Source organism: Acanthisitta chloris, unplaced genomic scaffold (genome assembly GCF_000695815.1).
Source record: "Acanthisitta chloris isolate BGI_N310 unplaced genomic scaffold, ASM69581v1 scaffold3936, whole genome shotgun sequence".
NCBI classification, from domain to species: Eukaryota; Metazoa; Chordata; class Aves; order Passeriformes; family Acanthisittidae; genus Acanthisitta; species Acanthisitta chloris.
In genome coordinates, this window is record NW_008676356.1 from 18,869 (window position 1) to 33,673 (window position 14,805).

Here is a 14,805-nt window from a genome sequence, read left to right on the forward strand (position 1 = left end):
ATTATGGGAATTAGTCAAATACATGTACACCTAAGGCAAAGAAACGAGATCAGAGGCTAACAAGCCAATTACATGACTAATGGATAACAACTCAGGCTCTTAATTGAATGGGATATTAAGCAACCATAGAGGAGATTACTGTAGTTCAAGACTCAAAGAACTGAATATAAGAAGGTTAAAGTGGCATTTAGAAAAATAAAACAGAGCAAATAGCATAGAAAAGAGATTCAAGTGTCTTGTGGCACAAAGGTTTATCCTGTGATCTCTGAGGAGGACAAATCCAGATGAATGAGATTTAGCAGAAAATGTCATGAAATGCCTGTTATAACATGAAATCAGGGATATCAATGACTGCATAAAGGTGAAAACAGTGAGTTTGGATCTAAGACCTTCTTTGGGTCTTTATTTCTTTCTAGTCTTTTTGTCAGACTCTTCTTTAGCAAGGCAGATTCAAAACCTTTTATATGCATTCTTACCCTGTAATTAGAGAGCACCTTTATTAGGCAATCCATATTTTGCTGTTTCCTTGAGTGTCTGCTTAAAATAAAGGATGCTGTGTGTGTGTATGGCATGTACAAGCATACAGACTCTTTTTCTGAATTTGATTCTAAACACAAACAGCATGTATTGTGTTACAGCGATTCCAATTATTATAACATGTTCCCACTATTGTAATTCCCATCTTAATCTACAATCAAGCATCCATCCATGACCTGGAGAGAAATATATCTCAGGTGATAAACATGAGATTTTGTTTTAATGGTGATTGTTACAGGTGCTGTGCACAGAGCAGTAAATGTGAAAGTTGTAGCTGTAATGCCATATACATGGAATTCTAAATGAAGTGAGGTAATGTGAACTATTTTTAAGATGTGGGCTTGGAGGCTAATTTAAGCTACTTATTACTGTATGTAGTTCAATACTGGTAGTGGCTTTCTATTTATATCCATCCTTTCAGATCAGTACAGTTTACTAGCTAAACAAAAAACTGTGCTATTCATCGAGGAGCTGAGACACTTCCAGAGCTACAAATTCTCATAAAAATCACAGTATCTGTCACATTTACAGACAGCAAAAATGCTGCTGCTGTTATTTTGTCAGCTCTTGCTAATACAATTTTTAGCCACTGACTGCCTCATGTAAGGCCAGAGTTGGTTCTTCTCATTTAGGAATTTCTTATGAAATTACACAAAAACTACTTTCTTTACCAACTGCATTCTTCACATGTAAGATGACACGAGTAATTCCCCCGAATGCAAGGGCTGTGTACAGTCTGAATTCTGCAGTTAAAATCAATATCCTCAACTGCAGATCTTATGGATTATAGAAACTACAGAGGCAGAAGACTGAATTTTGATGCATCTGAGATTAGGACATCTGTGGATAATGAATCTGGGGGAGTGTGAGGCTTAGAGTAAATGGAAGTTTGAAGTCTGACACTGCAGGGAAAGCTCATGATGAATCAGAAACGGGCTATAATGTAACAGAGTCTCCAGAAACCATCTAATAGCTAAAGCATCTTTTCTAATTGCAGTATTTTTCTGTCTGCATCATGTAAGTTTCTGTTACTAGTGTAATAAGAGCCATAGTCGTAATATGTTAGGTTGCTCTTTACATTGTGGTGGCACCTCTAGATGATTGGGTTGGAACCCATAATAGTTATATTGGAACAGCCTTGAAAAACATTGCCCCAGAAACTTGATCTGGTCTGTTCAGAATTTGTTCTATAAGGCACACTGTTTTCATGCCTGGGCATGTGCAAAATGTTCCCCTGATCTAAGTTAAAGACCACTGGAGAACACTGAGAAATGACTGGTGAGACCAAATGCAGTGCATAAAGGAAATATTTATTTTGGAGTGCTAACATCTCTGTCAGTCTAAGTTCAATACCTTTAGCCGCAAAAGACTTCACCTTTTGGTTTGCTTAAGGTACTCTCCTTCCACAGAGCATACAGGATAATGACAGAAAAAATGTTCCTTGGGTCTCCTCTAAGCTTCAGGTTATATCATCTTAATTTAAGGTGTGAGCTTGAAGTTATATGAAGTTAAATCAGCATGAGACGGTACAGATATTCTTATTTCATTATTTTCTTTTGTCATTTAGCCTGTTCCTAATTGCTGTAAGCCATTCTAACTAGTGACAAGTCTTTTTAATAATACATGGATAAATAATTATCCAACAGAATCAGAGTCTAATTTTGGGAAAGGCTCGTAATCTGCTTAACATGGGGACAATCTGAAGTATCTGTGACTTCTTTTTAGGGCAATATATGTTTCAGGTTTTGCTATTATTACCATGAAAAGATTCATGCTACTAATAAAAATCCCCCAAAGTACAAATAAAATATTAAAGTATTCAAAGGTTACAAATTTCTATTTCCTCCTTTCTTTTTCCAGGCACCCTTCTTGTATATCTGTTCATGTTTTATCTAAGAGATAATTCTTAACTTCAGATTCACGTCAGCCAGAGAAACTTACATTCATTTACATGTGTGTCAGCAATAATGCAAATATTTTATTACTAACCTGCTTCAATAGTGTAGATAAGCTCTGCATTTTCTCCTTTGTCTTTGTCCAAAGCTGTGACCTGCAAGACTGCTGATCCAACTGCTGCTGATTCAAACACTGAGGCTTCATACAACGGGCTGGTAAAATATGGACTGTGGTCATTGGAGTCTTCCACATTTATGATGACTCTGGCCAGGTTTCTTCTATAAGGGAATTCTTGATCTCGGACCTATAGAAGAAGTGTATAATACACACCTTGATACTCACCTAATAAAAATAGTATGAATACTACTTCTGAACGTGAATACTACTTTCAGTTCTCTTTAATACAAAGTAATTAAAAAATCCATTTGTCACAAAGAACAGTCTAAAATACATTCACACACATGATGGCAGAGAGTAAAATTAAAGAAACAGGAAAGAGCTTAGGGACTCTTTCTTCACTTGTGAAAAAATGAATGGCAACTAACCATCATTGCACGAATTTTTGAAGTGGCAGCCACGTGACATCTTAAATTTGGGTTGAGGTTTGCAAGAAATACTTTTTTTTAAACACATGCTAAATGGTCATGCCTTTGCCCTGCCGCTGCCTGCTTCATAACATAGAGGCATGTCACTCTAGTGCTTGTAGCTGCCAATGGACTTCTTCATCATTATATATGTACATACCTTTTTGAAGATAATACCAATAGTAAACAGAGTAGGAATTACCTCATGAAGTGCCAATAACTGCCAACAGAAGTGTAATTTTTCACACCAGTCTCAACCCCATCCAGAATACCTCAGCACTGCTTCACTGATAATCCTTCCACCACTATCCCAAAAAGTTTAATTCTTCATAAGTAGAGCAAAAAACCTACTGTATCAGGTGAAGATCAAAAGCAAGCACTAGGAAATTACCTCTGTCAGCCATGTCACTCTGTGATTCAGTTTATAGTTATTTCTTAGGCTGCTCCCCAAAGGACTCGCAGCTTTTTACTCTGTGAGCTGAGATCCCACTCAGCTCCTGCTCACTGCATCTAATAGCAGCTCTCTGCTTCCTAGGATCCCCTGGCAAAGACACTCCTGTACTTAACACATCGTGAGTTGTTCCTTCAAAGATATCTTCCACAGGATTTAAATGGTTAAAGAAAATAGTGGACTACAGTGTTTAAACTAACACAGATTTTTTTTAATGAACCTCCCATCCGTGATATACAATCTTCACCTGAAAACAGACAGTCTTATGTTCTGTAGTTTAGGCACACCAAAAACTTCTTTCTGCATACCCAAAGATTTGGAAATGTAGATAAAAGAAAGCTATTTTGTATATCAACAGTTAATGTACTGAAATAAGTCCATAAAAGTAAGCTATAAATGAGGCTTGTATTCAGAAAGGCTGTAGCATTCTCCATGGCAAGAAAGCAGTTATCTCCCTGTGAATAACTTCTCAAATAACTTTCAGCCTCACTTCAGAAAGTCTGAAAATTACCTTGAGGGAGAGGACCAGATGCTAAGAGATTAAATAATTTCCTGCTTGCTCTCCCTTGAGATAGCAAATCATATCATATTCCATACAATGAATTCATAATAAAGTTTCCCAAAAAGCTGAAATAAAAATTATAAAATAAATACATAGCAGGGCAGACAAGATGAAACTAGTGACTACTTACTTCACTAAGAGTCCTTGGCTCATGCAAAGACTAAGATACGTATGTACCTGAAGCAGCAGTGATTGTGTCTTGACCCAAGTGAATATTGCATTCTTACCATGACATTAAGGATGTGCTTATCTTGAGCTTCGTGGTCTAATCTCTCAGCCGTATAGAGCACCCCAGTGCTGGGATCAATTCTGAATTTTCTCATGCTGACTGTATCAATGCTGCTGTGAATAGTGTAGCTCAATTTATGTTTTTCATCTCTGTCTATAGCTTCAATTTGCAGAATTTCAGTATCAGGGAGGATGTCCTCTGAAATGGTGACATCATAACTTGGCTGAGAGAATTCTGGGCCATTATCATTGTTATCCAGAACTTTGATAAGAACCTACAGTTAATAAAAGAAAAACCATCAAAGTTACTTAAGCTTAGTCAGATTACTGAATAAGTGCCTAGAGAAATGTAATATACATTAGATGGATGATAATGTTATGCTGTTGTAATGGTGGGACTGAGAAACATTATTTAATATTAAGTGCTTACTCTTCAGATCAAAAGAAATAGTTAGGATTTGACTTTGGAGGTAAAATGTTTCTAGTTGTAAGGCCTACACAAAGCCTGACAAAGAAGTCCATATTTTCAGTATTTACAAATTGGAAAATATTGCTACAATGATTATAGAAAAGATTTTGTTGGTCCTTGTAACTGCTCTGGAGACTTCTAGAACTATTATGGAATTACCTTTCCCCTTCACTATTAATAAGGCTATAGAAGAATGCTTTTCATGTTACTTAAATCTGCTTTTTAAACAGACAAGATTCAGCTGAATCCTGTGTTGTTTTCTGCCCAATATATTGCATTGGGACTCACTAGCAATGTCAAATTGTGACAGCAGTGGAGACTTTAAGTTGCTGTTACACCTTAGTCTGCAACGAGGTGGTAACAGGAGACACAACCTCACAACCATGCAAGCCCACCCCACACAGATCAATACATACCACCAAGGACAAGTAATCTCCACCAAGGACAGGTAATCCCAGGGCACTGGTGACAGAGAAGGATGATATTTTTGTTTCATCCTTGCTTTTCCTTTGCCAGTGATGGCTGTCTTTATTGCCAGCTAATTCACCTTCCCCTGTAACACATATTTGCCTCCTTTCTGTTATAGTTTATGAATGGTAGAACTGCTAAAAATGTGAATGAACACTGTGCTGATTGCTTCAAGCCTGTCTTTAAAACCTTGGTATTGATCCTTAAACTTGGAGAGGGGGAAGACAGCCCAGGGTGCTGCTGTTGCTGCCTATTAGACCCATTTCAATATATCACAAGCTGACCCTGGTAACTAATAAAGGATCATTATTTTCCAAGCTTTGCCTTTCACAAGTTATATTATGCATGTGTGGCTCTGATGACATTTTGTGGTTTCCACCACTGGTGGAGTCACTCCCTGGAGAAAATTTAGTTTGGGCAGTGTGGCAGCAAAATCCTTGACAGGCTGCGTGATACTGAAAGATGAAATGTGAAGAGTTGACTCTTTATCAATACTGGAAACAAAAAGTATTTTTTTCAGTACATGTCTGTGAAAGTACACATCTAATTTTACTGAAAGTGAAATGGAACAATCTTTTTATTCAAAGGCTTTGAAATGAGAAATAGTCCAATGAATGACATGAGAAAGGCCATGCACAGGACTCTTTCCTAAGACTAGAAGACTTGACTCATCATTCATGGTATTTTCTTTGTTGCTTTGAAAAGTACTTGGCTCTTTTTTAAGCCAATATTTTATTATTTTGCTTGATCAAGCACTGTTCACCCATACTTTCTTAACAGAAGAAAAATACAGCTATATTTTTTCTGCAGTATTGCACAAACAGATGCTGGGCTCAGAGGGAAATGAAACTTTAGATTTCCATGATATGTGGAGGAGTTTGCAGAATACATTACCAGAAGGAACATGAGCAGTTGTAAGCAGCAGTCATAATGAACTAGCCTGAGAACTGTTTAAAAGACAGCTGAAATAAAATGCTCTCTAAGTTAAACGGCATAAGACTTCAACTGCACATACCATATGATTTAATTTTCACCAGATTATGGTACGTCAGAGTGAAGCAGGGCAAAGCCTATATTAAGTTATGCTTCAGTCTTGGACAGATAGCAATAAAACTGGGGGAAAATACACATTGCTGGGCCTATAATAATGATGAAGGATTACTTAGTGTTTTATACTTCTATTGTTGCTATGTAATATATCAAGGCATGTTTCTGATCTGATTGAAGGAAAAAAAAACCCAAACCTGCATTTGAAAAATACGTGAAGAAATTAGTTGTAACATATGAAATGATGCCTGAGGAAAAAATTAAAGACTTCAACTCTAATGGGACATAGAGCTAGTGCTGAACCACTTTTGTTAGTGTAAGGAAGAGACACTGAAGCAAAATGAATTTGGGCTAATTGCCGGTGTTTAATACTTAGAGAGGTCTTCTTGAGCAGTTTTGATACCCTCAGTCCTTTCCAGTTACCACTGTAACATAGCTGGATTACTTTAGTGCTGCATGGTTAACATAGACAATTTGTTTTTCTTTTAATTTATGGCCATGCATGTGCCATTTTAGATAGTCTAATAGAGAAGTAAAAACTATTTAAGTGGATTGAAAACACCAAGTGTGTTTGACTCTGCTGATGCTAGTACAGCAAAGCCTACCTTGAACACATAAGCTTCCATGTGAGGGACAGGTTTGTATCGATGAATCTGTTTTCAACATTGGTGTGTGTGAGCTCAAGCTATTCTGTAAGAAAAATAAATAAATAAATGCACACCAATGTGTCTTAAAGCTACTGCTATGGAAGTGACGTGCTATTTTGTCTGCGTGGTGTGCGATCACCCCAGTACAGGGGCTCACTTCCCACTGTATATAATGCATTTTGGGATCACTGGCAAACTGGGAAAGCAGAGGAGGGCATAAAGGTTAATCTACCCAAAGCTTGCACTATGACTGTGCAAGCCATGGGTCTGTGATTTATGACTTCACTAGACTGCACAAACTAAACAGGGTGGGACTGGATCAGCATCAGAGACCAAGGGTAACCCATGGGACTATGGAAGTAACAGCATGGATTTACAAAGCAGCATTTCTTCCCACTGGAAAAGGGGTAAGCTAATGCCCTGACACACACATGGACCATGATAGTGCTTGGGGGAGTGGAAGGTATGGAGAGGGGAAAAGAAAAAACAACTGAGGTCCTCATTCACTGTGGTCATCAAACTTACAGGGAGCTATGCACCTAAAATTGCTTTGATCATTTCCAGAAAAGAACTTATTTTTCGTTTTTTTTCTTTTCCCTCTTTCACTTCACATGTACTATAAAACTGATCAAGTGCCTGTTTAAGTGGTAGGCATCTTCCTCCCCAGAGATGACAGCATTTTAATGATTTGTCAAGTGATCCACATTGAAATACACATTATTTATTACATCCTCTGCACTTCAACAGCCACTTTCATCTGGAGACGGAAGGCAGTGGGTTAGAGATGCTAATGAATAAAGAAGTCATTATTGATTCACAATTTCTTCTATTAAAGCAGTTAAAAGTATTTCTAATTTTTGTCAGCTGTCCCTCAAAATTCCTGAGAGTCAAATGTAATTTCTACATTACAGTCTCTCCTTTAATAGAGGGGGGTGCATTTTCCTTGCAACAAAAGAAAGTTAGATTATATATGGGAATGCTGATTATACAGAGCTCTGTTAAACCCACAAATGGAACACTTCAATGTTCCTAAAAATTGAACTGTCTTGGGAGTTACTTGAAACAAGATCAGGTAAAATAAAATAGAATTTAAGTTCCATTTTAAATAAGTATTAGTCCCTCAGTCCTTACAGCATTTTTGAGGAGCAAGAAACTATTATCCCTATACTTTGTCCAGGAAAATACTGCCTTGCAGCAAGGTTAAATGACTAAACAAAGCCACAGGAGAAGTGCAGTGGCAAAGCTTGTGAAGACAGTTTAGGTATATTTTTGTGCACCCCTGTTACGTCAGGTCACCTTAAAATGACACCTTTCCTATGCAGATTTCCTGTGCCAGCAGGATAACTTCTAGCAAGGTGTTACTTACAAAGAGGGGGCAACCTCTTCCTTTAATAACAGACAAATGTGACACTGACATGAACACCAGGCTCATACAAAAACTGATCCTACAAACATATGTGAAGCTGAGTAAGCTGAATGCCACCAGGTTGTCAGTATGAGGAATGTTTGTCAAATTAATTTAATGGCTGCCAAACTTAGTACAATCTTGGTACTACTGGCAAATTTCCCATTGACTTCGAAAGGCTCGGCACTCTGCTCCCTGAAGTCTTAAGGTTTAGACAGCTGGTAGCACATCTTTCACCCCAAATCAAGTGTTATCCTACTGAAGTGACTCAAAGACTCACAGTGCAATTTAATACTTTCTACATATATATTTCCAAATGGAAGATATGGCAAGAATGAGCTGTTCCATAAATATCCCTTATTACTGCATAGGTGCCGGGGACATTAAACTACCCATTGTGTAGAATCAAAGGCAGGCTTTAAAAGCTTCCCAACACATCTCCAAAAGGTGACGAATACAAATATTTGTTTGCTGCTAAGCAGAGATTCCTCTTTGCAGAGGACTGTGCAAGATAGCTGACTGAACTACTTTTCATAGGCAAACAGTAGATGCAAGTCTTTTTTTCCACGCTCATAAAGCGAACATGCAGCAAAGCAGACTTTGCCTGATTCTCCTTGAAAGCTCATATCTTTTCCAGTGCATGGCAGGCTTCAGAAAGGCAGGCTTGCCTCCTTCTGCTTCCATTGTGTGGCACCTAATTTATAGTCTGAGCAAGCGCCTCACTATAAAAGATTTGCTTCTCCCTGCTCACTTCCTATTTCCCACAGTTAAAGCAACTTTCAAATAAAGGATTCACGGGCCTCCAAGTTTACAAATTAGGCAAAGTAACAGTCAGAGCATTAGCAAAGACTTTGTACTCAAAATGGTAAGTGAAAGGCCTAGAGAAATACAATCAAATCAAAGCAGGACAAAACCTAATGCAGGAAGTCTCTTCAAAGCTGTTTTTAATGTTGCTCATCACAAATACCTTTCGTTTAGGCACAAACGTATTTGCATGGAAACTGGATAAATGCCAGCAGCTGCTTTAGAGACATTTAAAGCTGGAAGAATCTGCTTGGCTAATTGCTTGGTCTGGGCACAGTGTTGTAGTACAACCTATTAAGTGCCTGAATTATTTAAACTCAGGTTATGCTTCTGTACAGGTTTTGAAACCTATTTTGATTTAATATTGCTTTCAATAGTGTTACCACACAGCTTTATTTTCTAGTTCCTGGCAAGTTTTTCTCTCCTCCAAACCCCAAACTTAACATACAAATGCAAACAGCTTCCCTACCAACTTCAGTGGCCAGTTATTTATATTTTACCATGCCCCCTGTGTTATGTTAAAATGGAAGGGAAAATCCTTGTTTCACAGACAAAGCAGTGCTGAGATTGCTGGATGTGACATAAAAAAAAATCAAGGATTGGGCTGGTTATAGTTTGGAGGAAACATTCAACTAACCAATAGTGAAAAACTGAATTGAAACCCCATGTGTCCTTATCTACCCTAGAAGAATCCACAGCCCAGAACTGCTTCTTGCAGGCTCTGATGTCTTACCTACATTTTGGCCCTGGTCTTCTAAGAACAGCTTTTCACCATTCAGTTAAAAGAACCACTCTCACTCAGGGTGATTAATCAGCTCCTCTTTGTTAAGAAACTTTTATAAACAAAAGGTGTTCTCTGAAAGGTGAGACAAACTCACATTTCAAGGTCAATCGTGAGCACAAGAATAAATAGAAGTCCACAACTTTCTGCAAGGAGATACAGAAAGGGACAAGGAGAAGTAACTTTTTCCATTTGCTTTTCCAGTCTGGTTGGCTCCAGCTGAAGGTATTATAAGTGCCCATGTATTGATCTCTACTGGGAAATAGTGAGACGGTTTTGCAATAAGTGAAACTGAGGTGCTTTTTGCCTCCTAGTTTGGAACCATCAGCCTTCACTCTTTAAAGCATCTTTGTTATAACAGTTAGGATGATGAGAAAGAAGGAGAAGGCAGGAAAATAAGAAGTAAAACTGTCTTTTACACATAATGCCATGACTTCAGGAGGCTGTTCTTAAAAAAGGTAATGTTCTACTAGAACAACACTCTCAATAAAAGTGAAACATTAACATAACTTAAGTGACTGTTTGATTGCTCCCCACTGTACCTACTTCTGTGGGTATTTTAGCAAAACTCGACAGTATGCACTACAAATAAGCAAATAAACATTAGTCCTATGTTCTGCTTGTATGTAAAAGATCTGAGTTGCTCAGTAAAAGAAAGGAGGATTTGGAATAAACCTGACTCAAGACTAGGAGCATTTCTAATGCTGCACAGACAAAGTTAGTCAGAATTGTGACAGGAGTAGGCATATAGATGCCATTACACCAATGTTTTGCTGGGAGAGTCCTCTCTGCTCAAGCAAGGACAAAAGACTCTCTTGCAGCCTGAAGTGAGGTGATGGCAAGGAGCAGAGTCACTGTGTGGGGCATCTGTCCTGGTTCTCTCCAAGCCCTGTCCCTTCCACAAGGCCAACAGCTCAGACAGCAGCTGGAGACAATGTGTTTTGTGGGGATTTAGAGCAAACGTACATGTTCAGCCTTTAATAAATGACTGCATGGCCTCGAGTAATGATGGGAAAAAGGAAAAGGAAAAAAGTCAGGAGACCTTGCCTTCCTAGTAGTTAATCAATGTGACAGCCACACTTCAAATATATAAATCAAATGAGTTAACATTTCTTCATATTTTGCCTCCTCCGTTCCTTCCTATCCCAGCTGTGCTGCCAGGATGGCTGAGTTTCAACTGGACAGGCAGCATGGTCAGTGTCAGTGGCTCAACATGTCCTGGCAATTTGGTTCTCAATTTGGAGACTGTTCCTTTTGGAAACCTTGATCATGGCCAAACCAAATAGGCTTTCAGTTACAAAGGAAGTTTGTGATTTTATTTTTTTTAAATTATACCTTGTGTTCTTTTTGCCTCTTTTCACAGCAGTGAACCATTATTACAACAGATGTAACTTTTAAATCAAAATTATTTCCTTCCTCTCATGGTACAGTAATGAACCATGTGTGCAGTAAGGCATGAAGGAAGTGAACAGTTTATCGGAGTTTAAAGCATGCAAGAACATTGCTGAAGTAACTTCCACAAGTCCATGCCAGGGATCATGTTACCAAAACAAAAATCTTTGGCATTTTCATGCTGGATTTTACCACCTCCAACTGTATAATAGACAAAAGGCAAGGGAGAGATAAAGGAAAACAGGTGGGCTGGAATAAAAAGCAAGACTGTTCCATTTTGCATGGTGGTGATCAGCTGTTTCATAATAAACCATCACATTTTGAGGAGGGCTTTATATTATTGTAATGTTATACAAGGGGATGAATTTATACAATTGCTTTCCACCCACTTCCCCTTCTACCATATATTCCTGCAGCTAAGTTAAAAATGCAGGTGGTACTACGGATATGAGACAAAATACTTAAAATTTACCAAAACTCAGAATAAGGTCACTGGGGGCCACCAGTATATGCTTTTTTGACTCTTTCTATGACATATTTTACTTAAACCTATCGGTTTGGCTTTTTATTACTGTTCAAAAAGGAAATAAAGATGAGGTAGGTAACCAAAGGCTCTAAAGTACAACAAAAAATACAGTAGGAAAGTTATGTAAAAGGGAACAATAATTAGGCAGGCTATAATTCTGGCAGTTTGGACATAATGATTGCTTTTGAAATCTCTGTTGTGAAGACAAAAAGAAATGCATTCTCAGAAGCCCTGGCCACAATTAAATAATTAAACAGTATCCACATTGAGAGAAGGAGGTGGAGCAAAGACGGGCCTGTATCCACCAGTGACTATCTAATGCTATAGTGAAACAATTTTGCAATCTGAAACAACCATCTTACATTCCTAAATAGGTCACATCACAGTTACAAAGAATGCTCTGGCTTCCTTTAGAATGCAACAGCTTTACTGAAATAGGTTTTTACCATATGTTTTAATTAAAAATGTAGGGGTTGCATAAAAATAGGTTTTGAGGACTGTTATATGGGTCAATTTATTAAATCAAAAGGAGCAGAAACAATAAACATAATATCCATGAGAAGAGAAATTACTTGCATCCAGCATGTTTGAAATTCCCTATGCCTTCCAGCATACTTGAAATTCCCTATGCTTTTTAATATTTGTTTGGCTGAAATGTTTGCAAGAAAAAAAAATCATGCTAGGGATACAACACCATCTGAAATGTGGACTAAGAGTGTCACCGAGATTAAAAAACAAAGCATAAAAAACAAAACACTCAAGGGTTGAAGAAAATGCCTTATGGAAAAGGAACATAAAGAGGTCAGTCATTCTCCTTCACTTGTCTACTGGAAGATTGGGAGGTGATTTGAGTATTCTGAGTAAATGCCTTCCTGGGGAGAAAACAGTGGTTTTTAAAGAGTTCTTTAATTGAGCAGAGAAAGGCGTAACAGGGAATACAGGTCAGATATAATCAAGATCAAAATACAAGATGCTTTTAGCAGAGATGCTATTAATTCTGAAACTAATAGGGAAAACAGTGGATTTCCTACCACCAAACTTACTATCATCTAATGCTTTCCTACTAGGACTGGATTATCAGGAGAAATTATCAGATAGGGATATTCAGATATTTTAGGGATGGTTATAAATGGGAATTCAGATTGAGAAACACTCAATGATTTAACAATCTCTTAGAAAAGTTAGTGTTGTGCCTCAGTGAATACAGATTTACACCTGAACAGTTGGAGCAAAAATGCAAGGTGAAACAGAAGCATCTGTGTGTGCATGCATAAATGTAAACAGAACAAGTGTTTGGGCCTTCCTTCTGCATTATAAAGAAGCAAACAATATCACAAGCCTATTTCTTTCATTTTCTCTAAACCACATCCAATCTAGGATGTGAGGCACTGCACAGGTGTCCTCTATCACTATGCATTTTTCATACATGTCAAATTCAGGCTATAGTCACCCTTTACACTTGGGCAGTCAGTCAGACGTAGGACTTCAGGCCCTAAGTAATTCATAACCTACAATTCTACCTCATATTGAAGGATTTTGCTGTTTGGAGTCTTCCTGGTGTCATCTGGACCTCAGAGAACCTGTTCCTGTGTCATGACCCTGGCCATTCCCCAACTCCAGACTGGTTCCTAGTGAACAGAAGCCCGTCACCCTTTACACTTGGGCAGTCAGTCAGACGTAGGACTTCAGGCCCTAAGTAATTCATAACCTACAATTCTACCTCATATTGAAGGATTTTGCTGTTTGGAGTCTTCCTGGTGTCATCTGGACCTCAGAGAACCTGTTCCTGTGTCATGACCCTGGCCATTCCCCAACTCCAGACTGGTTCCTAGTGAACAGAAGCCCAGGCTCTGTGTCAGGGTCTCTCTGACAAGGATGTGTCAGGGCCAGCATTACCCCAGCCCTTCACGTTTATCTGACCTGACTTTTTAATTGATAAGAGGCACTGAGCCTGATAAGCAAGCCTGGTTTTAAAAGGTTCAGTGGGGCTGTTTTGCAGAAGACAATGTAATCGCAGGCGGTGACACTAAAGGAGAGATCTTTTGAATTTTAAGTTTTGCCTCTGAACAATTTATTCTCTGAACAATTGATCCTGTGTCCCACATTTGGGTCTTAGGAGGATGAGACGTACAAACTACATTTCATACAATCAATAGTAATATTCCCCGATACCACAGAAGCACTATTATATTTTGGACCATTATGGGGTGACACAATTGTCAAAATCTACACTTTGCCGCTCATGATAGGGACTCCCTCAGCTGGAGGAACGCAAATTACTTTCATGTGAGCATGAAGAGAACAAAGGGAGAAATAAAGCTTTGAAACCTTCAACAGCCGATTCTTTACAGTCAGATGGAAAGGCTCTGAAAAATATCCCCTCTGTTAGTTATCGGTGGTCTCAAAGGAAGAGGTTGTACTTGAATGGAAAAATTATTAATTTTATAGCATATACATTCCACTAACAAATGAATAACTTGCCAAGAAAGAAATGTGATATTCTACCTGAGTTGTGGCAATGTTTGTTCCATCGGTGACCTCCACAGTCATATTATACATTGACCTCTGCTCTGCATCCAAGGGCTTTGCAATGACAATAGTGCCCACTCCCTTCTCTGCGTCGAAAGAACTATCGTAATTCCCTCCTAATTGTTGCACAAAAATACAATTAAATTAGCCATCTCTGGAAAATTTCCATTGAAAATGTTCCTAGAAGTGGGCATATCTGTTTACTGGCATCCATCTTAACGGCTTGCCTTAGCACACACAGTACAGCTAGGGATACTTCTTTGTTCATAACTCATTTATATTTCAAAGCACAGTTTGTATACTGGAAAGCAGATATCATTAAAATGCATTGCCAAAAAAAAAGTAAATCTAGCAGTATATATAAGTAAACCATAGCTGAGACTATAAAAAGAATCAAATTGTTATGAGGTCATAAGATGTGTGCCCCTGTAGTTCAGATAATGAACCAGCATAATTATATTTTTGTATAAATATCATTT

At 38.2% G+C, this 14,805-nt stretch overlaps 1 protein-coding gene across 1 annotated transcript in view; it reads right to left on the reverse strand.

Annotated features, from left to right (window-relative positions):
- FAT3 (FAT atypical cadherin 3) overlaps nucleotides 1-14,805 on the reverse strand; it is a gene marked incomplete at its 3' end in the record, with an annotated part of 253,079 nt that overhangs the window by 13,684 nt on the left and 224,590 nt on the right. The window contains exons 6-8 of the mRNA XM_009076092.1: nucleotides 14,303-14,442; nucleotides 4,258-4,533; nucleotides 2,527-2,737 (exon numbers count right to left, since the gene is read on the reverse strand). Coding sequence (XP_009074340.1) covers nucleotides 2,527-2,737; nucleotides 4,258-4,533; nucleotides 14,303-14,442 — 627 coding nt within the window. The remainder of the gene's footprint in view (nucleotides 1-2,526; nucleotides 2,738-4,257; nucleotides 4,534-14,302; nucleotides 14,443-14,805) is intronic.